The sequence below is a fragment of the Pagrus major genome, chromosome 13 (assembly GCF_040436345.1).
Source record: "Pagrus major chromosome 13, Pma_NU_1.0".
Classification (NCBI taxonomy): Eukaryota; Metazoa; Chordata; class Actinopteri; order Spariformes; family Sparidae; genus Pagrus; species Pagrus major.
The window spans coordinates 20,075,061-20,101,101 of NC_133227.1; the positions used below are offsets into that span (position 1 = coordinate 20,075,061).

Consider the following 26,041-nt stretch of genomic DNA (forward strand, 5'->3'; position numbering starts at 1 on the left):
AATATGTCTTTGTACACACAAGTATCTTTACTTCTACTTGAGTAAAGAGTGTGTGTACTTGCCACCTCTGTCTAAAGGCAGGGACACTAATTTGACACATTACGACTGATTGGACCAAGCTGTCCCGGATCCTTACCAGTCTTGGTCTGCTTACTCAAGTGTGAATGCAGGACTAGGACTTGGAGTATTTTTTATAGTACTGAATTCTCCATCCACCACTAATCCTCCCTGGCAAACAGTAGGACTTCAGCTGAGTGTGTGAATCACCGAGTTACCTTTCCAAAAACATCGACATCATCCAGGTGCTGCGTGTTAGAGGAGACCAAACACAAGTCACATCATGGCAGCAAAGAAAAACCTCTGTCCATGGCAACCAAGAGAGCGAGAGAGAGAGAGTGCTAAAGCAGAGGTGTGTTTGTGTGTGTAAATGAGAAGTGAAGCACTGGCTGGAAAGATCCTTCAAAGCGAAGGAGAACAGAATAAGATATCAGACACCAAAAGCGGCTGTGAAATCTGTCTGGATGGCACACTGTGTTTACACGCACACATATTCACACACCGCTACACTGAAGCTGTGCCAGAGCATGTCATAAAGGTTAAGTGGAAAGCTGCATCACTCGGGCCTCAAAAGCAATGTGACGAGCTCGGTGTCTTTGAAATGCAGACATAGTGTACAAACATTTTAGGAATCTAAGGAATATGGGGGAAAAAAACCTGAGTAGGATGTCCGTCAGCCTTATTTGAGCTAAGTCTGAAATCACAAGGACCCCACTCCTTTTCCTGCCTCTTCTGCCACGGTGTGTGATTTAATTTTGTCTTAAATCACAATACAAAATCATGATACGTGTGATAACCAGATGACAATGTGTGTTTTTGACTACGGGTACCCACAAAGTCCTAATCTAACTACAGTACTGTTTGTATAATTGTACAGTAAAATCTCTAAATTCTTTCCTCTAATGGTGAATATTATCATATCGCCTGTACAGAGTTAGCACTTATGAGAAATCTGCATTTGAATGCTAAGCGAACAGAGAAGTTAAGTGTTTACATTTTATTGATTTTGAATAGGCTTAATAGGAAATGCTACATTTTTGGTTACGAGCATAACACAGCCAAACCTCTGACTTGAGGCTAGGTCTGGAATGACGGTGTAACTCCTTACTGCTGTAGGTGTGTGTTTTGTGCTAATTAGGTTAGCTTGGCTCAGGGGCTGTGTGCTTTGTGCTAAGGTTAGCTGCTGAAGGACAGTCCGTCTCTGCTGCTTCTGCTCACTTGTTCTTTGGTTCAGAGGGCTGTGTGCTTTGTGCTACTGAGTTTGCAAGCTGCTGAACAACAGGCTCGGCGGCTGTGTACTGTGAGCGCAGCATATCGTTGTCATCGCTAACTGTATCCAGCTACCTCATGTCTCAATCACATGTAAGGAAACACGTAATATTATCATAATGAATGTGAACAATGAGCATGGCTATTGTTAGTAATCACTGCTGTTAAGCTAGCATGTTAGTGGAAGGAAGTTTTGGCTGCACTTTCTCTCTTGTGCGACTAGCTCGCTAATAGCAATACTTTAATTGCTTTAGCAATACATCCGCCGGTCCTGTGAAAGACTCAGTGAGTGCACAGTGCAAAGAGCAGTGTGTGTGCAGGTTGGCAGGTATGTAGTTAGATAGACAGGTAGCCTGTCCAGTCTTCTCATATATTGGGCAAAAGAGGCGAGTGGTTGAGTTGCATTGTGGGAAATGTAGGTGCCATGTTTTTGACGAAGAGGAAGATTTCATGCAGCAAAGACCATATCTATGAGTAACAGTGTTATACAGTAGGATTGCGATGTTAAATCAGTGAGGAAACACTTGACATGTGTTCTGGAGACTTGCAGGAGGGAAAACATATCAGGACACAGCCTAAAAAAACGTACACATTACTATGCAGCAATGCTGAGCTAACTGGCTGGAGATTGCTGCTCATCAGAGTTGGCCCAAAATGTTGCCGCAGTTGACTTTCCTGTCATCTCCGGCTCGCCACACCATGTCAGCTTTTGTTAGAAAGAAATGCATTTCAGTCTGTGCGATTTTGTGCGATGTCGGTTGGTTTTGGGTGCTTGACTGAACCGCTTGCTTTGCTTGACTGACAGAGCTGATTCTGCAGGCACACACACACACATGCACACACACGCAGAGTGCTGTGCAGTACAGAGCAAACATTTCTGGATGAAAAGCTTGCATATCTCTTCTCTCTTCAAAGCTTTGCAGATTGTGTTGATGGATGAAGAGCTCAGAGTGTAAAATGCTCTCTAATCTGCCCTCCCTTACCGCCTTGCTCCTGCTTACCAGCTCTCCATCCTTTTCTCCACCTCTCTCTCCTTCCCTTCCTTCCTCTCCTGCATGATTTTGCTTACTGCATTGCTTTTTTCCTTTTTGATTCGAGCTGTTTTATTTTGAAACGCTGCGCAGCTTGTTTTGTAAAAGACAGGAATTTAGTTGCAGCTTTTTAATCCGACACACATGTCCTTGACGGGTGTTACTGTGAACACAGAATGATCCTTCTGCAAGGAGAAAGCAGAAAGAAAGGGAGCAAATGGGGAAAAGGAAAAATGGGTGATTTTCTTTGGAGACATGTTAATATCCACAATGCATTAGGGATACAGAATATGAACATCGTATGTCTGCATGTGGGAACAATCATTTTGTTAAACTGACTTCAGGAGAGACTTGATGTTGATTCACTTACATGGAAATACTGAAAATCTGTGCACATATCGCTATCGGCCACGGCAAAATGAGTTGGAAAATATCTGCGTTTTGCATATCCACAAAAAATCCAATATCACATCCTAAAAATAAAGCATACAGAATATGAAATACAGTTATAATGTGGTGTAAGTAGGGCATATACGATGATGGCTTCTCATGAGAGCTCCCACCTTCCTGTCATCTCTCCCTGCCTCTCTCATCCCTTCTTTCATCCCTCTCTATTTCCCAAAGATTCCTCCCTTCAGACCAGGTTAATGTGTCATCGCTTCCCGTGTCCCGGTCCCCTCCCTCCTCCTCCCCTCCCCTCTCTCTCTCTCTGTCTTTATGATTACTCCCAGCAGACCTGAGCAGCAGTCGTTGTTTTGTTCCATGAACAAGCCGAGGAGCGCACGTTTCCCCCCTCATTAACCCGCCAAAGTAAAGTCAGAATGAAAGCTCCTGAATTTCACAGGTCTCGGCGAGACTGTTCACATATATAATGTTTGCAAAACCTCTCATGTAGCTGGTATTACCTTGAATTAAGGATACATTAATACATACATGTGATGTTAAATGTTTTTCTCATCCCAGCTTTATTGATTTTTTTTTTTTTTCTGTTAATGTTTTTTTATTGGTCCCTTTTTAATGTCAGGTTTACTGTTAACAATGTTGCTGTTGTATTGACTTTTAATGTTATGTTTTTACAAGGTTATTTTTTAACTGGAAAATGTCCTGCTGTCTGATTTATTGGACCCAAATCTTAAAAAAAAGTGACTTTTAATCCCCACAGAATGAAAAAATACATCTGCAAAGTCAAACTTCAGTTGTAACATATTTAGTTTGTTTTGTCCTACAATATCAACTTGTAGCAGGCAAATCATGATTTCCTTCCCTTTGAATGATCACTACCCACCTTGACTGCTTCCTTGTGACCTCTGTGTGGCTTAAAATCCAACAATGCTGTCATTTAAACACAACTAATATGCTTTTTTAGTTATGTTGTAGTGGCAATGGTAATTGCTCGCAGACCATGTTCAGAGGCAGTGTTTCTGTACTGAAGGAAGCACCACATTCATCTACTGCACCACTGTCACGGGGAGCTGGTCAGGGCGGATGGTGGGCGTAGTGAGTCTGTCTGTGGCTCGGTTTAGGCAACAAAAGCACTTTGGCTCCGGCTCGGAAAGCTTGTGTCACACTGTCACTTTTTCTTGACTAATTGTAACAGCTCTGATTCAGATATCTAAATATGAAAACAGAATATCAGCAGTAGGGTGAAATGAAAGGTATGTGCAATGTTTTAGATTTAAATTCAGCTCGTGGCCTTTGCTGCAAACAATCTGTTCTCTTCCTCTTCCATTTTTACCACCACGCTCAACTGCAGACCTCCTAATCAAAAGAAACGGCAGAAAGAGCATCTTTGAAATGAAGACGTGGAAGAGGAAGGACTAGTATGCAAAGGAAATGGATAAGTCTGGGCGCAGTAGGACCGGGATTGAGAGATGCAGGTGTGGAGATTGATGAAAAGGTGAAATTTAATTTGTGTTGTCCTGCTCGGTTTCTGGCACGCTCGCCATCCAGAAAACATGGTGTACTTGGCCGCCTCTCGCCCCACACGAGCACTCCAAACCCACGTGCACGCGTCCACTCCTGCAGGAGGGACACTCTCACACTCCCGGACAAAATGCCAACACAAACCTCATCATGCACACACACACGCTGACTACATGACAGCGCCTTGGCTGCCAAGCCGAACCCGCTTGGTGCCAGCAGAAGTTAGCATGCCTGTGCAGGTAACAACGGGAGAGGCAGCCATCGTCCAAAACAATTATCCCATTATTACCTTCACTTCCCCGTCTGATAAAAGCTTTGCTGCAATCTGCCGCCTCCACAGAAGGCCTCCTCTGTTTGTCAGGTTGGAGGTAATTACTGCTGTGAATCGAAAACCTTGCACAGCCTCCTGTTCCACGTATTGTTCTTCCTTGTTTTGTACGGATGACTAATAGTAGGCTGATTGTAGGGAGTGTTCATGGCCGTCGTCTGCTCTCTGTTAAACACCCACACTGATGCACACACACACACACACACACACACACACACACACACACACACACACACACACACACACACACACACACACACACACACACACACACACACACACACAGACATTCAAGTGAGCAATGTGGGGAACAATCGATTTACCTTCAGCACTAGTATTATGCTCTGAACTTTGTGTGCTGCTGAAGGCGGGAGAACATCAGAGGGAAGGAAAGGAGAGCGCGGATGCTTTGTTTTGCTGATGTGGGAGCAGCAGCATCCAAACTCCTCTGCTGCACTTAGGCTACAGCAGGTGTCATGAAAACAGAGATGATAATGTGTTTGTAAGTGAGCATCGACTTGGCTGTGGTCATAGGTTTTTAAAAAAAATCTATACTTTTTAAACTACTGTTTGTTTCATTCTGATTGTTTTTGTTTTTTACTGACTTTCATAGAAAGCTCAATTCCACAAAAAATAATTGGGACACTGTGGCTTTTCTCAATGTTTTGTGTTACAGGCATCAAGTTCATAATTATTGTGTATTTAAGTTTTAGCAGTCTAAATGGATTTGAATATCATTGAAGAATTGCATTCTGTTTTTGTTTACATTTCACACATTATCCCTCAGCTTTGGGAATCGGGGTTGTCCCATATTTTGGAAAAACAGAGTTGTTTCAACAGATTTTCACCTGAATTTGGTGCCCAAATGCATCCAAACAGTGTAGTTTTTCCTGTTTGAAGAAGACTCTGATGAGTTTACGCTAATCAAGCGGCTCTTATGATAAAGTCAGGTCAGAATATGGGTCCAGCAAAAGAAAGGGAAGTGTGAATGAAATATGAATAAGCTGCTGATTAACCAACAAAGTCCCTCTAGTGAAGTTACAAAAACATTAACAGTCAAATTACTGACCATTTGTGCTTCAAATGCTACTTTAAAGGTGCGATATGTAAAATTCAGACAAGTATGGAATTCATACTTAAAACCAACAGGGGGCAGCATATCACCAGAGTAACTGCTATCTGTAGCTGCCGTTAGCTAGTCAACTTTGTTAGCTGTGCATCTTGCGGTCTGGACTGGGAGCTCGGAGCACCAGGGTAGCAAAGGAGTTCTGAACCCGGACGGTCCGGGGTTAGCTGGTAAGCATGCTAACTTCAATGGATATCGCTGCAATACAATACATAAACTTTGTAATGTCAAAACTGTTATTTGTGTACATTATGTTTTTAACTGAAATTCTTCGAAGTTGCACCTTTAAGCACCCAGTTTACACATGTTTTACACAATTGATTTTAATTAGATTTTCATTTAATTAATAATGAATAATCTAATTAATAATCAAATATAAAATTCAAAATTACTTTACTTCAGAGGCTTGTTCCAGACTTTGTGAGGTTATACTTTGAGCTATATGATAACGTCAGCATGCTAAATAATAATAGCAATGCTAACATGCTGATTAATAGCAGGTTAGTTTAGTGAGTTACATTTACATTTACATTTAGGGCATTTAGCAGACGCATTTTAGCAGACTTATTAAGGATGCCTTAAGTACCTTGGTGCTATGATTTAAGTGCTAAGGATAAGAACATACAAGTGAAGTCTGAACAAGTGAGTCTTGAGTCTTTTGCGGAAGATGGCAAGTGACTCTGCTGTCCTGACATTGGTCGGGAGTTCGTTCCACCACTGAGGCGCCAGAAGAGAGAAGAGTCTATCTTCGCTGAGTGACCTTTGTTTGCTCTCAGCGGGTTCACTTGCTATCACTAACTAATTAGAGAAAAGATAGGGAAATTAGAATTAGAGATAACATGCCGACTTTGATTTGCACCTGCAACAAACACCTACTATTTTTTGGTCCCAACTGAGAAACCAACTTTTCAGGTTCTAACCCAACTTATTTTTGACAGAAATGCTCCAAAAGGTTAAAAATTAGGTGCTTGAACAAGAACAGGACCGGTTCAATAATGGTAGAAAATGGGCAAATAGTCAGAGCATCACCAAAGTCATTAAGATTCACCCCCCTGGGGACCATAAATGTCTGTAAGAAATTCCATGACAATCCATCCAGAAGTTACTGAGATATCTCTTTTCTTTTGCCATCAGACGCAAAATATAGACAAAATCGAGACCTTTTACGCCTTTTGCTCGAGGTTATCCTCATACACTCACATAACAGTGGATATGAGCTGCAATCAAAAGACCTCAGAGGATTTAGTCAGAAAATGTTCATCCAAAAAAACAAACAAATGCGTTTTCCTTACGGGAGTGTGAAAAGTATTTACACCTCTATGAACTTCTGGCGGATCCCTCAGTAATACTCTATAGAAGATGCATTTACATGACTACATTTATGGACAGTCAACCTAAGGTGTACATGCCCGTGGGCTATACTTTTTTTCACATATTGAACAAATTTGAAAGTCCTGAGCTGACTTGAATGCAGTAATCGTCTTGCAGTATTATTATCTGCAGCTCAGCAGCTGTGGTTTTGCCCAAAGGCAGCTCGAAAGTAATTGGTAACCAAGGTTTTTTTTTTTAACCTGTTCAGGGATTCAACCTGGCAACCGTACTGGGTACTTATCATCTATAGACACGTATTCCTTCCCTCCCCTGCCTTCTCTTCCTCTCATCATCTGTCCAGCTCACAGGCTTTTATTTTGCCACCCTCTTCTCCTTCTTCTCTTTCTCTCCATCGTGTCGTAACAGGCCAACAATCGGTGGCGGCACGTTCGCACTCTCTCATCAAACTCAGCTCTGGGAAGCGTTTTACAACACTTCTAACACACACTCACAGTTCCTGTTAGAGCCGTGCCAGCTCCTATTGGCCGATAGTCACAGACATCTTATTGTTCAAAAATTGGCCTCTGATAAAATGAACGAGCCAGATGTGATCCCCAGATCCTAGAGCTAGTTAAATTATCAATCAGTTCAGTTTTGGCCTCATCCTTATATGATGGTGGTATTGGCTTCGTATGGGCGAGATAATCAGTTATCAGCGTGAAACAGAGATGGAGAGGATGCTGTTAACAGGCTGAATATCGAAAAAATCAAAACCAGCGTACAGCTGGATGGTCCCGTACGTGTGTCTTCACGCTCCACTGAACCACAAACACAGTCCTGGTTAGGTCAGTCCGTCGTCCCAAAAGCCTCAGTGCCGACTCGATTCTGAGTCATTTGTCACTGCAAAGAGGTCCCCCTGTGTCAGCTGCCATACGAGACACACAGACAGACAATGAGACAGGCTGGACATACAGACAGACACGCAATCTTCAGGACCTGATACTGTCTATCAGACACAACGGAGACAGACGTCGCTGCTGTGTGAGTGATACCTGTAATGAGTCCAGATGGCTCCCGTTCTGCTCTACCCCTTTTTTCAGATCCCGTATCAGGCAGCACCTCAAAGGACAGCAGAAGTCAATCACTGTCTGTTTATCAATATCAGCAGATGTGAATACATAAACATAAATCATCTCTCGTACCCATTCAGCATATGAGGGAGACTTGAATAAAGTATGTTTGTCACAAATCTGTTTCAGCGCAAAGTTTAAAGTAAATTCTGTCATCATCTATTCACCACCATGCTGACGGAGAGTCAGGCGATGTTTCTTAGTCCACAAAACATTTCTTCACAGCACAACAGTGTCGCATCATTCGCCTAAACAACTGAGGTAGATGGGAACTTGTTTTAGAAAGCAACAAAACAACCAAAATTAAACATGAACTGGCTCTAAACAGCGCGTCTGGTGTAATCCATGTCTCTGCAAAGCCGCAAGAACCAAAATTGGTTTCAAACATTGCTATTTACTCACTTGTGCAGCCACTTCAGACAGGGTGTGTGCTACGGTTGCGACTTTGTCGAAATTTTCCCCTCGACCGTAAAACCTGTACCGTTGGTGTGGACTGGAATTTTTTTTAAACTGGAGGACGAAAATGCATTTTTAAAAATACCTGTGTATGTGTAGACAAGGTGTGAAAGTACTGCAACACTTCTTCTGCTGTGAAGCTCCAGAAATGTTTTGTTGACTACAAAACTTCACCTAACTCTCCATCAGCATGGGGGGCGAGTAGATAATGAGTGAATTTTTATTTTTTGGGTGAACTGTTCCTTTTAGGCAAAGAAAAAAAACTAAATTGTGATTAAAGAAAGTCAAAGACTGACAATCCTGTGTTTTTTTTTATATGATGATACAGTGGCGGCTGCATCCAAACTCTATTGTTGGACTCAATAAGTCAGTTGTCAGGCGTTTGCCAAGGCTATAAAGCATTTCTGAGCCTGACTGATGGCAAAACAGTCTGACAGCATTAAATCTCTTGGCGCACATATTCAAATGCAGGCTGATTTGCTTTAAAAATCCACCTCATCTCAGAGCAGGAGTGGTAACGGCCCACCAGGTCTTGTAGTGAGGGGATCTAATCAAATCACACCTTCTTTTGGTTTAAAACTGCCTGTGAACATAATTATCATCCACGTCTTTTGTTTTCACAGCCAGCCGGATATTTCGGAAACTTTTAAGCATATTTCAGGAAAATTTGGTGGAAAATTAGGCCATCACCCGAGGAAAAAGTAATTAGTGTCTGGTGCTGATCAAGCAATATTCAAAGTTTTTTTTAAAAATTGCAAGATAGGGGATTTTCTTTTAAATATTTAAATGATTTTTTGTGATTAATGCAGACTGCTGCTAATCTGAGTCGCGTGTGCTCTCTTTCCAGTTTTTCTTTTAAAAGCACCACTAAAAGCATACCTGGAGCCAATCAGGTTTTTATTAGATCACAAAAGTGCCTTTGATAGAAGACAAATAAATGAAAACCGGTCAGGTGAGGTTAAAACCATGCTTCATTATCCGTAGCCAAACCAAACTTTAACCATGGCACTGTCAGATTGGAAAATGTTTTATTTTGCAGCAACGGTTTTAATTCGGAGGACATGTTGTTACCTTTAGTTTCATCCCTGAAATGTAATCTTTTAATTAAAGCCCTGTGCAGATGTGATCAATTTAAGACTGATAAGACTCAAAGAAACTAACTCCTGCAGCTGCATCTCATGTGGCCAGTAAATATCTGTTCATTCTGCATCAATAGAAGTGGAGCCCTGAGAAAAAGCCACGCTTTGATGTCTCCAAAACGATAAAAAGTGAAGGCAGAAAGTGAGTGAGTGTCCTCAGCCAGAGTCCTTCCTCACTTTGCTGCTGTTGCTCTGACAAGCTGAGCCCTGGGAGCAATTAGGAGACAGACAGACTGCGGATGGCCAGTCTGACCCTCCACTTCTCACTCCTCTGTTGTTTCCTCTCACTTTAACATTTGTCCTCGCTATCGATCCCCCTATCTCTGTGTCACTCATGCTGTGTTCGCGGTCCAGACAGCAGCAGTGTCACTTCTTTTATTTGCTATTAGTATCATTGATCGTCTTCTCCATCTATATGTAGGAAAAAAATGCTGATAAAACGACATGTTCTGGACATCAAACGGTCACACTCCTTACTCCCCACTGAATGATATAGCTCTCCAAAATCTTCCCATCTGCTCACTCAAGTAGAAAAATCCTTCTTATCAGTCTGCTCAACTCTGGTTTCTTTGATTTTTCCTCTCAACACCTTCCTCTTGGGATTATTCTGTTGTAACAGCAGGTGCTGCCAGTAAGTCGTTTGCGGCTGAGGAGATAGATGGACATTTTACGTGGGAAAATTTCAGTATTAATATTTTTTCCACTCCTTACTGGGAGGCGATAGGACACTTAGTCTCAAGCCCTGCAGTACCCTACGGCATTTTAGCACTGTGTAGAAAAAAACTTCTCATTGTCGTCTCTGTTGGTCCTTAATCGAAACCAAACTATTTACAGAATGAATATCGGCCGATAACGATCGGCAGCCGATTAATGGAAGCTTCTTCAATCTCCATCGGGCCCTTCTCAGTTGTGTTACGGTGGCGATATTGCCACTGGAGCTGATCCCGGCCGTTCTAGATGATGCTTGTGTTTCCACGTTTTAGCAGCGTCCCAGAAGCGAGTCTGTTTTTGACAGAAGCGGACCGCAGACACGTCTGCGCAGAGCAGATCGAGCCAGGCTGAAAGTGAGAACAGTGGAACAGCGTAGTGCATCGGGTCTTTTTTCAAAATAAAACACCCCGTGCAGACTTGGGATACAAAGTACAACAATGTTGTCGGAAATATTAACAATATAAACACACTTAAAACAGACAAATGACGAAACAGTTTCATTACGTAGCCTACTCTACACAGTAGAAGCACAAAAATCAAGGAGAAATTACTAAATAAACCCAATCTGAGCAACATCAGGCCGGCGTGACGCTGCGGCCCTAAAACGCTCCCAGTGGGAAACAAAGCTGCTTGGTGGACAGAACAAAACAGTGTCGCACATGCCAGCTAACACGTGCCCGGTGGAATCACACAGTTAGGCTTACATGACAACAGTTTTGCTAAAAACAGAAAAGTTCGTCCTTTGCGTTTTAAAAAAATCTGACGGTAAGGGTGGCATTTTCAAAAAGATTAACCTCTGGAAACCCGCTTTCAAAAGTTTGCGCTTTCAGTTTCCCAAAATGCCGTTGTCATGTGAATGAACCAAAGGTCAGTGTTTCAGGTCGCTGTAGGAGAGCTCACAAAAAATGATTTGGATGAAATGTGGTTCAGGAAAACCACGAAAATCAAATTAATAAATTGGAGAAGACTCGAATTTCAAGTCATCCATCAACATGACATGCTAACCTGCAGCAACACAGCACATTACTCACAGACACACACAAACACACACGCACACACACACACAGCTGTCTACATATGCAGGAACATAAAGAATGCCCAGGAGACTGAGAGCTGGGGATACATTAGAGTAATGAACCTTGTCTTGTGATGTAAACAACTGTTTAGAGGTGTGCTAAGTGTACTCTGTGTGTGTGTGTGTGTGTGTGTGTGCGTGTGTGTGTGTGTTGAGAGGCGGGTCCCACCATTAATAATATCTCCTCTCTTGCAACATCTTCATCTCGCAGAGTACGAGCTGATTAGCAAATCTTATCCAGATGTTTAGTGTCTCCTCGGAGACGTATTACTGATTCATAATGAGTGTCTGTTTGCGTGTGTTTGCGTGTGTGCGCTCGTGTGTTCGCGTTATCCATTCAGATTTGTCGTCTTTATTGATTGGATATCGTCTGTTTCCTCAGGCCAGGTGCGAGAGTATACTGTAGCCTTCGAACCGATCGGGTTCCATGTCGTTGGAACGGGTTTCGCGGGGTCGCAGCACGTTTGATGTTTATTCATTTGGCTCCTGTTTATGCATTTTTCTCGCTTCTATCATTTCACCCACCTGCTATTTGACTTAGAGTCTGTGCCCCGAGAGCACGTTCTCCTCCGGGCGGCGTCTCTAACCAATATGACAGCGTGCTCCGACAAAACCTTTGAAGTTTTGTCTCTATAGAGACCATCCTTAATTGGGATACATTAGCATAATTAGCATCTATCTCCTGCTGAACACGCATCGTCTCACTCGCTGCTGAGCTGCCGGAGCGTGTGCACGGGAAAGAGAAAGACTTTTGATGCTATTTAATCACATTTCTACAAAACAGCAGAGGGAGTTAAAATTCAAGCTTACACTATCTAAATACACAGAAGACACCTTTATTATGACAGTACGGTCACAGCCCCTCATTGTACATTAGCCTCATGTAGCCCCCCAGACATTTCTGAAAAGCATTATTCCTGAGAGAAGGCCTGATCTTCACTAAAGCTGGAAACACAATACATGATGTGAAGGCCGATTATCATCCTAACTTTCCCATGAAAAATGTTTTTTTTTGATTGTAAGAAGCCCGCGCCGCTGAAAAATAGGCCAAGTCACTACGGAGTCTCGCACGTTATCTTATAGCGTGCAGGATTTAAATCTCTCGTCTCCAAATTAGGCGTCAGAGCAGTCTGATCCGCCGCGATTACATCGGAAACGTTTGATTTTCACCAGTCGAATCGGCTAATATGGATGTGATCCCGTGGTTTGAGATGATAAAAAAAAAAGATTGTTTTGAAGTAAAATGAAGTCGTTACATGTGTGATGTTTGGACTTAAAAGTCCTGCAATTCGTCTCTGGCTGGTATTTCTTCCTTTTAGTGCACAGAGCCCTCACTGTGTTCCTGCAAGTCAGTGCAATTGCCAACCCGGTGAAAAGAAAAATTCAGCAACTCTTGCTGCGCTTTTATGGAGGAGGCTGCAGAGGACATTCAAGTACAAAGTGTTTGAAACTCATTCACCTCTGGATGTGCTCAGAAAGGGAGAGGGAGGTTGTATTTATTCACACCAGACAGATTTTAGTCTTTCTCTTTGTGCATTTCTGTATTTCTTTTCTGTATGTACAGCATAAAAGTTCGAACATAATGAAGTCTGGTGTCAGCCCTCTGAATTAGAAGCAGTGTCTGGGCGTTTTTTTGTGTTTTTTTTTGCTCTTGTCACATTTTTAGTCACTGTGGACAAATTTTTCACTCATTTTCAAGTCCTACACATCTATTGGAAGCAGCACAATCATGCCTTGACAAAGGGAAGATTGAAGGATATCTTTGGTTCGGTATATTCAGTTACAGTTATTCATTCATAAAACCATAAATTACAAAAAGAAAAAAAACAACATATATTGAATTTCTATGAAAGTTTATCAGAAAAATATTGAAAAAAGAAGGCATCTATACGTATAAGTGCCCACAAGTGATACCAATATAGGAAAAAAACTGTAGACATATTTTACATGACATATTTAATACAAAAACCATTGTCATGTAAGCGGGCCGTTGGAAACCACAGATCAGAGTAGGAGAGCTCGCAAAAAATGATTTGGATAAAATCTGGAAAACCATGAAGATAAAAAATTACATTGAAGACTTCAACTCATCCGTCAACATGTCTTGCTTAACTTAAACCTATTCAGAATCATCAAAAAATGATTTGTTCTGGGACCATTAGAAATGTGAACATTAACCATGCCTCTCAAACCGGCCGACAGTTTGTGGGGTTGCGTTCAGTGATCCAAGACTGCTGTTGTCAACGTACACACCACCTGAATGAGTTGTTCTCTTCATTGCATCCGAGTGACCTTTATATAAAATGGTAGATCTATAATGAAATCTCCTCACACACAAACAAAAACAGCATGGGCACTGCACAGAGTCCACTAAGCCTCTTGTTCTGTTCATTGTTTCTGGGAAATATTGAACAATGCCGCTTGTTGACCTCACCAGACGAAACCTCACAGAACCTCCTGCAAAAAGCTCAGAGGGAGCCGTGCTCCTGTGTGCAGACCTCAGCTGACCTGAGAGGAAAATCTTGTGTTATCTCAGGTTGGCATTTTAACAGTTTGTGTTTCCATCCGAGACACGATGCATGTCGACAGCGGAGTGTTTGTGCTTTGTTGCCACACTACTGTAGCCGCGCTTGTCTCAACCGGAAAGCCAGTCCTCAAGAGCCCAAATCCCCCTGTACACAGTCTCCTTGACATCCCCCTGCCCCGTCTCAGATACTCCGCTCGGAGGTAGCTTGCTCCCCAAAGATCACTGCTCTGAGACTTCACTTTGTTCCACGAAAAAAAAAAGAGAGAACTTTGCACTGAGATGCTTTCGGAGGAAGAAGACATACCGCAGAAATTTATCTCAGTCTAAGAAACATGATTTTCTCTTGGACTGTGGCATCATGCTAGTGTCTGCAAGTACACTTTTAAAGAGGCATTATTTCCTGGTACTATTTCAGAGGGAAGTATTGTACATTTATGTAACAGCTACAGTTAATAGATACTGTTCAGATTTAGACTATATACGAGCAAAACATATATTAAGCCTATAAAAGATGATATATTGTAAAAGGCATCCCAGTCGCCAGGATATAACGTTAACGTTTCAGCAAACCACAGATATGTCTGAGGTTGACATTTGTACCAAATGTGGGGACATTTCCAGCTGTTTGCCGACTATTTGTCACAGGAAGGCGGATGATCTCCAGGTGTTTTCACGGCGACCAAAAACAGGTATTTTAAACTAAAACGTGACATTTTCCTCATCCTAACCAAGTGTGCCTAAAGCTAACCGGAACATAAGCACAGCGATATGACAAGAGAGAAAAATAAAATTCAACCTAAACAAACGTAAAGTCGCTCCACACAGAAACATTAACTTTAAACTTATCAGTGGTTGTGCAGAAATATACTCGGCTAACATTTATTCTGGCGATTGGGTTGAGATTTACCGTCTAATCTTCTTATGATGGCTTTTTGAAGTCATTTTACGAGGCTGAAAGAGGCCAGATTATGCAGTGAAGTCATGTAGCAGAACTTCTTCTTGTCTATCTCATTTATCATCTCACGACCCCTCAGATTTGTCTTGTGACCCCTTAGAACGGGGGCTTGGCCTCTACAATAGGTTGTGAACCACTACAGAAATGTAAAACAAGCTCCGGTCAGAGACGTTACAGCAGTTGAATCCTTATTTATGCACCAGTCTTTATCTTGTAATGTAATATATGAATATATCAGTCATAGCGGACATTTTAACTGTAATACGTCTGAGTTGTCATGGTTTGGAGTATCAGCTTGCTTCATTTCCTTGTTTTACTTTGTAGATTATATCCTTATTCTTGTTATCCTTTCCACTTCCTGTCTTTGTCTTTTTCCCGCTCTCTGTCTGTGTACACCTGTGCTCCATTAGTTAATTATTCCTCTGTATTTAAGCCTGTTTTCCTCTCACTCTTTATTGGTTCATCTGTTTCTCCTGCCCCTCTTGTCTTCCTGTGCCTGATCTCAGATCCTCGTGTGTTCCCGCTTTGTTCTCTTGCGGCTCCTGGTGTTTGCATTTTGGATATCACCTCATCATTAAAGCTTGCTTTTTTGTCGTTCAACCTGCTGCCTCTGTATCTGTGTTTGGGTCCTCTTTTGATGAGCTGTGATGTCATATTTTCTACCGTTGTTATGTTTTCTCAAAGGGACTGAATACCTCTTCCACCACGGGGAAAACATAAGGTTTAAGAAATATCTTCTGGAGCCCAAATGGTCACTTCTGTCTTGTCCTTGCTTTAGCGCTTGACTTTAAAATCATTTATATTCCATGTACAGTGACAGAGTAGCTCCACGTTTTGCTCAAGGACACACAGGGATCAAACCCGTGACCTTTTCCGTTATCGGTTGAAGTTTCCCTAACAGGTATGCTATCACCCACCTCATTAATTTCATCATTACAAAAGTGCCTTAAGATGATAAGAGAATATTTCATTTACATTTTTATGTAGCTAGCTGATCCCTGACTTCAACGCCTCTCTACATGTGATGAATAGGTGAGGGCTCCGTGCCTCGATTAGACACTTCAGCAGGACACATTTCCATCTACACTCGAGGCTCGGTTGTTTGGTCTCAGAGGGAATGGATTTTTTTTAATTTTATGTCTGACTTTATGGCTGCAACACATATATTCATTATCTGCTGTTTGCTCCGTAGGAAAGCGGTTTAAAAAAACAAAACAATGCCCACACACCACAAGTCAAAAGTTGCCAGACTCCCATGGTGATGTATTCAAATGACTTGTTTTGTCTGGTCCAGCCGTCTGAACCCTGCAGATATGCAATTTGCAATCTTATAAAAAAGAGAGAGAGAGAAAAGCTGCAAATCTTCAAGATGTAAGCAGAGAATGTTTTCCATTCTTATTTGATAAATTGGCCCTTTTCACAGAAGACATTTTGACATGTCACAGTAGGAAAAAGTACAGATGTGAATAATAGATTGAATGGTTTGTTTTTTGTTTTTGATAGTTGTCTTTCCCATGTGAAAGGAAGGGAGACTCTCAAGACTGGAGGGCTGAAAAGAGCTTTTTTCTGTCAGGTAGTTGATGATTGTCATATTAAACACTGATAAACAAGAGTGCCGTGCTTGTATAGGTTAAAATGATCAATGTCAAGCATTAAAAATGTATGTGAAGGCTGATGTTTTGCTGTCGTACTCAACCTAACCTCCAGTATGGGAAAAACAAAAACAAAAAAAGATCTCAAAATAATAATGAAATGAAGGATGGCCTTTCCTACTATGATATGATATGATATGTATTTTTATGTGGCAGCCTTTTATCCAAGACAAATCTCCCACGAGAAAATTAAATTAGTCTTGAATCTTGAATACTCTTACAGCCAAGGACACTGCGAGCCAACGAAAACTCGAAATTACATTCCTTGTTGTCCAAACTGATTCTAATGTGCTGCCAACTGTTAAATGATAATTCATTCAATTTAGTCAACTTCAATTCAGTCAGCCTTAAAAAGCTGTGTCCTTGAGAAAGACACTCACTCGTTCAGGTGATCAGACAGACTGTAAACAAGCCAACAGTTTGAATATCAGATTACTCACGTTATTTTTTGGTAATAATTTCTAATCAAACAGGAAAACTGTGTGCAGAAAAGCGAAGGTCAAATGCAAACCAGGTAAAACGGTTAATTTCACCATTTTTCTCTTATTAATACATTATAATACATTCTTGCGATTTCTTCTATGACTTTTTCTGCCTGTTTTTGCAGCCCTTTAGACTGTTGACTGTTGTATGTTTTGTTGTTTGTGAGTGGATCGTAACGTGATGTGAAAAATAAGAACTTCCACGTCTTTCTCGGTTGGCTATACGAGCCTGTGGACATCTGTTTGAGTTGTTTAATGCTGCTGGACTGTGGATTTCTTTGTGGAGGTTGTATTTTCTGCCACAGTCCAATGGATGTGCCTCATCTCAGTGCCTCTGACAGACAGCAACAGCAGCTAACGTTAGTTTAGAAATCTAGTCGCTAACAGAAACTAAAAAAACGGCTTCCGGCGCAACACAGAAGTTCCACAGAGCCCCTTTAATGGTGTCGCCGCTTAATTAACTTGAGCACAAATGTTTTTATAATAGAGAGAATTGATGGGTAAACGTTTGATGGTTAAATGATCCTTTACGGCTGGACGTTGAGTCTGCTGGACATATAATGGCTTTTGCAGCGATCTGACCGGTGACCTTTAAGCCTCTCTGTGTTTTCTGATGAGACTTTCTCCCCGCGCTGGCTCACCCTGTCGCCAAGTTCATTAATTTCATTAATCAACAAACCGCCCTCAAGGCATTACAGATTATTACAGCCGAGATAAAATATATTTAATATTAGAACTTTTCTCATTTGATATTAATAGCTCTTTTTAATGCATGTAGCTCGGCATGTCAGCGCGAGGCTTCAGTGTAGACGGAGCAGATGATAATCTTTAAAAACCAGAGGGACGGAGTCGCCTTTGTGCCGCTATTCAGGCGGTGTCAGGGGGGTAAAAAGGAAGATGAATGAAAAATAGTTGTGTGTGCCTCCTTTAGTGGGGTATTGATTGATGCATCAACTGATATCCCATTGTGTTTGCTGCCTTTCTGCCTCTCTGTCTGTCTGTCTGTCTGTCTGTCTGCCTGCCTGCCTGTCTGTCTGTCTCCACGAGAGGGAACGAGATCCTGCATCTGCCCCTTGATCTCTATCGCTCGCTCTCTGTCTGCCTTCCGCTCGCTGCTTTATTGTCTCTGTCATCGCCTCCTTTTATTTCTCACTTTGCTCCCTTCTGTCACTCTGTTATCTGCTTTTATCAGCATCATTTTTTCTCTCCTGTCACACCCACCTTCCCCTTTTTCCTCACTTACACATTCTCCCCTTTTTTTTTTCCTCGAGTGAATGCGAGGAGGTGTCTGCTCTGCAACCCCATATGGCTCATCAAGTTCCAGCAGTAAGAGTGTGGGCGGCGTGTTGCATTCGAACATAACGTGGTGTTAAAAAAAAAGGGGGGGAGCGAAATCGTATGTTGAACTCCGGTGAAATAGGGTGTGAAGAAGCATATCCACTTAGGAAACCGCCTTTGAACTTATGATGCACTTCGCTGCCATGAATAATTAAAGGGAAGTGGATTTTGTGGAAAAAATCAGCCTCATGAATCAGTTATTTTCTACCATCCAGAGGCATTTTTTTAGGGAAAACAAGCAGGTGGTGTTTGTGTGTGTGTGTTATGAAGGATGGAGGTAAACATAAACAATAGGTAGACTGTGGATGCTTAATCTGCAGGCAGAGATGAGGAAGCTGGAGAACAGAGGAACAATCCTACTGGATCTTTTATAATCTGGTTTGATTGTTTGTTTTTCCTCCGTAATACACGACTGTCGGCAGGTGCACGCACGTGTTGTTGTTTCACTGATAGGACTCTGTGACGGAGGAAAAACAACAGACACGGTATATGCAGCATGTGCATCAAAATATGAAGAATATTAAAGTTATACAACAGAAGAATAGTCGCCGGCAATTTTGTTAGTCACTTCAATGTTTGTTTTCCAGTTGGCCAGTTCCAACTTCTCCCTTGTAAAGATTAGCTGCTATTCATTTCAGTGAATGAAAATTGATTAGATATCAGGACCGTTCGAGAAATAAAGCGTTCAAAGTTACATTCGTTTTCTGACGTTGATTAGACAGAACAAGCAGACGACGTTAGCTTTCGTCTGCAAGAAAAACACGACAATCACGCTTGACTATTTCTGGCATTTTAGCCCAAACTATTCATCCATTAACCAAGAAACTAATCTTGTTTAGATTAAGGATTCAGATTAATTGAAATGTGATCGAAATCACAATATGACCACATGCAATATTCAGATTGCAAGAAGCTGCAGTGTTTTGATAAAGCTAAAATGCGTGACAAACAGCATTATAATGAATGTGCTGCAGAGATGTCCCAGCCCACAAATCTTTTTCTCCAGAGGTAAAAAAACAAATCAGTCATTAACAAATGTCACATCGTCATGAATTGTGATGCAAAAATGATCATTCCCACTAATCATGAACCAAATCGTGACTGTAGTATCTGTCAAAATACTTATACTTATCTTTAAAGCTGCTGTAAGCGATACATTTTTATTAAAATAAGTGTTAAATATCTCCATATTCCAACAGTAAACACAGTTATAGAGTGCTTGGTCAGTAGCCCATGTCTCTACTTCCCCTCCAGAAAGAAATGTTCTGGTATCCCTGCCCACTTTATCCAATCAGGACAGAGAACTCATGTGGACAAACGGTGTGAAACGCAGGAGGACCTCGATGCTGGTAAAATGTTTCTCTGAATAAAAACCTTTGCTCAGTGCAGATTTAAATCCAACCAGAACAGTTTTTATTATCCATTCGAACTGAAACGTTTACTGGCCCTGGTTGGAGGCTATTAGAGCACATGCAGTCAGCCCAGTCTTCACTGATGGAGCTGGTCCTTGTTAAGGACACGTTGCTTTTAGTCCAAATTACAGCAGCATGCTGTGCACCTACCTGCGTCCAAGAAAAACAAACGTCTGCCTGTTATCTGTGCTGCACAGCGAACAGGATGATGGTTGTGGCGGAGGTGATAGTGGTGTAGGATGGCACATACTGGAGCGCTAATGACAGAACAGCCATATCGACTGTATTCCACAGGAAACAGGATGATGTTGATGTGTGCGGGGGAGGCTACCACGCTGGAAGATATAGCCTTGTGTCGACTAAATAAGCACTATTCTTTTATTTATTGTATTCTACTATATTTCTCTTTTTCTCTGCTATTAACATGACCACAGCCTTGGCACAGATTCAGCTGATCGGATAAATAAGAGCATTATCTTGTCATAAATGAATATGGCATCAGGCCAGGAGATACAGGCAGATAAACGTATGAATCCACTTCATGCGTGGAGGTAGTCTTCATCCACAAGCTGTAGGAAGACCTCCTATGGTTTACTGCGGAGTTCAGCTAGATTATGAATAATGGAGAAAGGTCAGGATAGATTTTTAATGGATTTATACACCACATGGTCGCTTCTGCATCAACAGGGATTTCTAAAGCGATCGTTTCTATTACAAAGGTCGGGGTGTGTTTCTGAACCGTTGCTCCGGCTGCTGCGGCTCTTCTGTTGAATCTACAGTGAAAGATTAATCGAGCGTTAATGTATGTAGACTGTACTATTCATGCCCGGGTTAAGACTACTAATCTGTCATTTTGAGCATCATTAAAGGGTCTGATGATATGTATGAAACGCTTATTTCAATAAATAAGCTGCTGAATTTCAGATGTAGAACCATGCTCTTGTATTATTAACATTATTATTTCATTTAAAGTGCAGTTTGATTACAAATGTATATTGCTGAATATGGACTGCACGGCTCAGTAATTTCTTCCGCTTTAATAATTTCGCAGTTGCTTTGTGAATTAAGGGAAATATCCTACATTTAGACCAGTCATTGAACCTGTCACGGTCTATTTCTCTGTTGTATACTAGCCTGTCGTCTGTATTAGCTTTTCGGTCAGCTAATTAAACTTTGAATTAAAAGGTTTATAGACAGTTGCAACTTAACAATGAATAATTGCCCAATCACTGGTGTATAAAGCATTTCATTGTTTGATAACAGTCTGATAACTACTAAATAAAGTTTAATTAACTATAAATTTACCATTTATTAATGCTGTGTGTGATCAGTTCACCTCCCATGATGAGTGTATTTTAGTGAATGTCATGAGGAAGAATTTCGTGTCTAGGCTGCGTTGACAAATAATTCAAATGCCAGCAGTTTAGTTGAGCAAAAGCGCAAATCTCTTAAGTGTTTAGAGACTTAAGTCTCCGTTTCATGTTTCAAAGTGTCCAAGCAAAGTTGGGTCTCCGCATGCATAAAACACTAACTGCTCGCTCCATGATACGAGGAGCTTTAAAGTAATCCCTTCTCTTAATAAGCCGTTTCATGCGCATCGCTATTCAAAAAGGGGGTCAGGGTGGGTCTTAATCAGTCATTCGACGTCTGTCGCCGCTCCTAAAGGCGGGTCGCCGTGACTTTAAATGCGTCCTTTTAATGCATCGCTGTGTGTGATGTGGGAGATGTAATTTACGGTGAGTGTCAGCGGCAACCAAGGCTAAGAGTCGTGTCCCCCAGTTGACACCGAGTAAACAGTCACTTAGCTTGCGTGTCCCTGTCCACCCACACAATGCTGATGGAGACTAATGATCACACCCATGTGTAATTGCTCCGACATCCCTGTGACAGATCATATAGAGAGCAGTAAATCGGGAATGGCTTTAATGTCGTTCTAGAAATGGAAGCAGGACATTAGGAATATTCATCCATTAAGGAAGGTTGCATTTTGTTTTTGCCCGCTGGGATAAATCTGACTTTTTCATGACAACATTTTAATTTTGAGCATGTGGGGGGAAAAACAGACGCATGCACCACACAGCATTTATGACTTAGCAGACAGTAGCATTTTATAACACCGCTACACTTGTTTTGCATAATTCTAATTAAATGCTCAGTCAAAAGCAGCCAATCAGGGTGTCAACTATAAAGTAGGAGGAAACAAATCCTTTTATATGTTAATCTGCTTTACTACGACATTGTCTAGCCTGCCAGGGAAATGAATATTTCACACCTCAAACTACACAGAGGCGTTCGTATTTGCATCAGCACGGCAAAATAAATGTGTTATTTCCATCATTTTAGATTAGCTCTGCTTTTCTGCTGCTATTAAGCTTTTCTCACACTACAGATGCATTTTGATTCTGTCCAAGCAAATCCTGATAACATTTCACAGTCGCTTGTTGTAAAAAACTGACCGGAACATTTTAATATGTTCCAGTTTTTCTCCTTTTGCACACTTGAACACCTCAGAGCTGCTCGAGGTTTCAGAAAAATGCGATTCATAAATTTGTTTGTCGCCTCCGAGCTTTATTCTGCCCTCTGCTGCTCACTGTGAATGGCTGGAGACATTCAGAAAGTAGATGAAGCGCTAATTGATTTCTGTTGCTGACTTGAGTGCACCGACATTCAGCGCAGGAAGGATGCTGATTGATTCATGAGGCTGATTCAAAAACAAGATACTGCTCAAATTAAATTCCATTAAAGGGTAACTACACCAATTGTACACATTAATGTGTGTTTACAGGTCTTGGGGAGTACAACTGTATATGTGAAAAAAGTAGAATAAAGCCTTTTGTGGCTCCAGAGGAAGCTGCAAGTAATCTGATAAATTGCCTCCAGTGATGTCACTCAATGGCTAAATTGCATTGTGGGTAATGCAGGCACCAGGTTTTTGAAAATCAGTCTGGTCTGAAATTGCCCTCCTATAACACTGTTGGACTTTTTTACTCCACGCTTTCTTCTTCCTTTTGAAAACCTGGCGCCTACATTACCCACAATGCACCTTAGCCATTTAGCGACATCACTGGTGGCAACTTACCAAATTACATGCAGCTTCCTCAGGAGCTACAAAAGGCTTCATACTACTTTTTTGCCACATATGCAGTAGAACTCACCAAGACTTGTAAACACACATTATATGTAAAATTGGTGGAGTTACCCTTTAAATTTTCACCAGTCAGTGTGGTTAAATCCCAGATAAAAGAATCAAATTTGATATTCAGTGTAGTTGCATTGTTGAGACGTGCAAAATTCAATTTTCGTCAAATGATAACACAATCAGTTTCTCACAAGTCCTTGAGCCGGACGCCCAGCTGCTCTTCATGTACTGTGCATTTGTTAAAACATAACAGGAGGTATAACTTTGAGGATTAAAAGAAGATTGAGTGTAAGCCGAGACAATACAGCGTTAGATTGACTGAGCTTTGTTCTGTAAGTGTTGCAGGACATATGTAAATTAATGTGGAGTTAAGAAACCTTGTTAGAAGTTCATATATAAAATCGGCCCTTCGGCATTTCACAATTGGGGGAAAAAAATACAGGTGTAAATAACAGAATGAATAATGACCATTTAGCACCTTCAGTTTTAGTTTTTCAGTGTCCTGGTGTTCACACCATGTTTCTACATGCATCCTGAGTGATCCAATCACAAGTGGACGGCTTCAAGAACAGGTGTAAGTTTGTGAAACGGCTACGACAAATTTAAATTCATTCACACCTTCTTGTAAATTCTGCAGTTTTACCAGCCTGTCTGCTTCGGTTTCTGAAGTTCGTCTTGCCTGCAAACATGTAGTAGCTGTTTGAACACACCGATTCAAGAAATTTCACCATTTATGTTTAAAACTAAGGAAAGAAGACAAAATTTTATTGACAGTAAACATGTTAAATTTTACAAAAACTAAATAGTACCCAATAGAGACAACCTTTTTTGTGAAAATCCCCAGACTCCCTGAAAAAAACGCTCAATTTTGTGAGTTGTTGCGTTGGGAGAAACTTCATAAACTTTGTGAAACTCTGCCACAACAAATTCTTAATTATATAAGCCTTTTTGTTAATTCGGTAAATGTTATGCATGAGGATATTTCTCTCTTTGTGTAAAAAGCAGTTTGTGTTCGTCCTGGTGTTTATTTGCATAAAGAGCAGGGAGGTCTGCTGTGTCTGTAATGCTGAAAGGGCAAAGGTCTGTGTGCTGAAAATGCATATTTAGAGATAAATTCTGTAGCAACACAAAAAACGCAGCACACAGAAAGAACACAGCAAATCATCCACATGTTCTCCTGATTAACGTCACCGACTTGATGTCTTATATTTATCCATACACAGTGTCGCAACCTGAGTCATTCATCACGTAGCTCAACAGGAACACCTTGCCTTGAGGAGCCATTGACCTCAGTCAGCAGCATCTCACTGTCCCATTTATTATGACTACACACACACACCAGTGCACACACTCCATCTTTCTCACTGTATAACCCTAACCCTGTCTCTCGTATATAAACCACATATTCACAGTCCTTCTTTATTGCTCTGGCACACACACACACACACACACACAGACACACACACACTGACCAGTGTTTTTGTCCTCCCTCCAGGTGACGATTCTGATCATCCTGGCCCTGGCCTTTCTCGCCTGCATCGTGTTCCTGGTGGTTTATAAAGCCTTCACCTACGACCACGCCTGCCCAGATGGATTCATTTATAAGGTAAGACCAATAATTGGCCTATATTTCATTTTACACACCCATCACTCAGCCCAAGAGATAGTCAGGAGGTGAACAGGGCAGCTCAAATGTGAAGTGGGTTTAAGATTAGCCTTCACAGGAGGTTTTCATTATTGATATTTTATTTGTATAGGTCTTTGATTTGATTAATCGTCAAAATATCGAAAAATAGGTAAAAATGCCCACCACAACTTCATTGGTTACATTGTCAGTTCACAAAAATAACATTCAATTTATACTGATAAAAATGGAGAAAAGCAGAACGTTTGAGACTCTTGGCACTTTTGCTTGAGAAATTAATTAAAGATGAGATCAGATAAGATAATCCCATCTGATGCCACAGAGGGGAAATTTGGGTGTTTTAACAGCACATGGACAGAAATAAGAACATTTAAGTGAAGAAACTGAGATAATAATTAAGTATAAGCACATACAACTATACAAGAGCAATCAAACTCACATTACAGGCAATAGAAGCACACATACATACAGCACTCACAACTAGTGTTACACTTAATATTTCTGGCAAAGAGTGAGATGAGAACAACTCTCTTAACTGTCCTTTGAATATGAAGCGACAGTCAGAAGATAGCAGTTAGCTGAAATGAGTTTGGCGCAAAGATTGGAAACTGAGACAAAATCCACCTACATGGCTCCAGACTGATTTGTTCCACTAGCTGCTCCGTACTGAACATTTATTTGCTTTCTTTTTATCCATTTATTATCAATAAATTATTATCAAGTCCATTATTAGATTTGATTATTAGAGAGGTGAGAACTAGTCCAGCACATAACACCCAGTTATCCCTTTGGACAGAGCCAGGCTAGCTGTTCCCCCCTGTTTCCAGTCTTTATGCTGTGCTACGCTAACCTACTGCTGGCTGTAACTAAGGATGGGTAAAAAACAGTTTGAAAATGTTTAAATCAGCCCAACCCTAGCTGTGGCTTCAGAGTGGACAGATATGAGAGTGTACCAATCTTCTCGAAATAAGTAAGCGTGTTTCACAAAATGTCAAACGACTCCTCTATTAATTAATTATTCCAACTGGAGTCGTATATTCTCTCTTCCTAAGAGTCCTTACACAAGACTGTTTGCCCTTCACTATCTCCCTCTCTTCTTCCCCTCTGCTCTAAATAAAGAATTAAAGGTGAGTGCACTGCCCAGTCTCCTATGGGAGAGGGAAAAAATAAAATACTCCCGTCCTACTTTTACTAATGTCTGAGGTCATCTTACAGGAGGAGGCTAACGAGGCTTATTAGACTGGCAATCATCAATGAATGATATCAGTGATTTTGTTATGACGAGTGTAATCAAGTGTAATTTCAAGCTTTTTTTTCTCCAAGCCAAAGAAAGAC

The 26,041-nt window shown here is 41.2% G+C and overlaps 1 protein-coding gene across 1 annotated transcript in view; it reads left to right on the forward strand.

The window, feature by feature from the left end:
• Positions 1-26,041, forward strand: part of nsg2 (neuronal vesicle trafficking associated 2) — a 42,544-nt gene that overhangs the window by 14,275 nt on the left and 2,228 nt on the right. Inside the window, exon 4 of the mRNA XM_073480082.1 lies at positions 24,557-24,667. Coding sequence (XP_073336183.1) covers positions 24,557-24,667 — 111 coding nt within the window. The remainder of the gene's footprint in view (positions 1-24,556; positions 24,668-26,041) is intronic.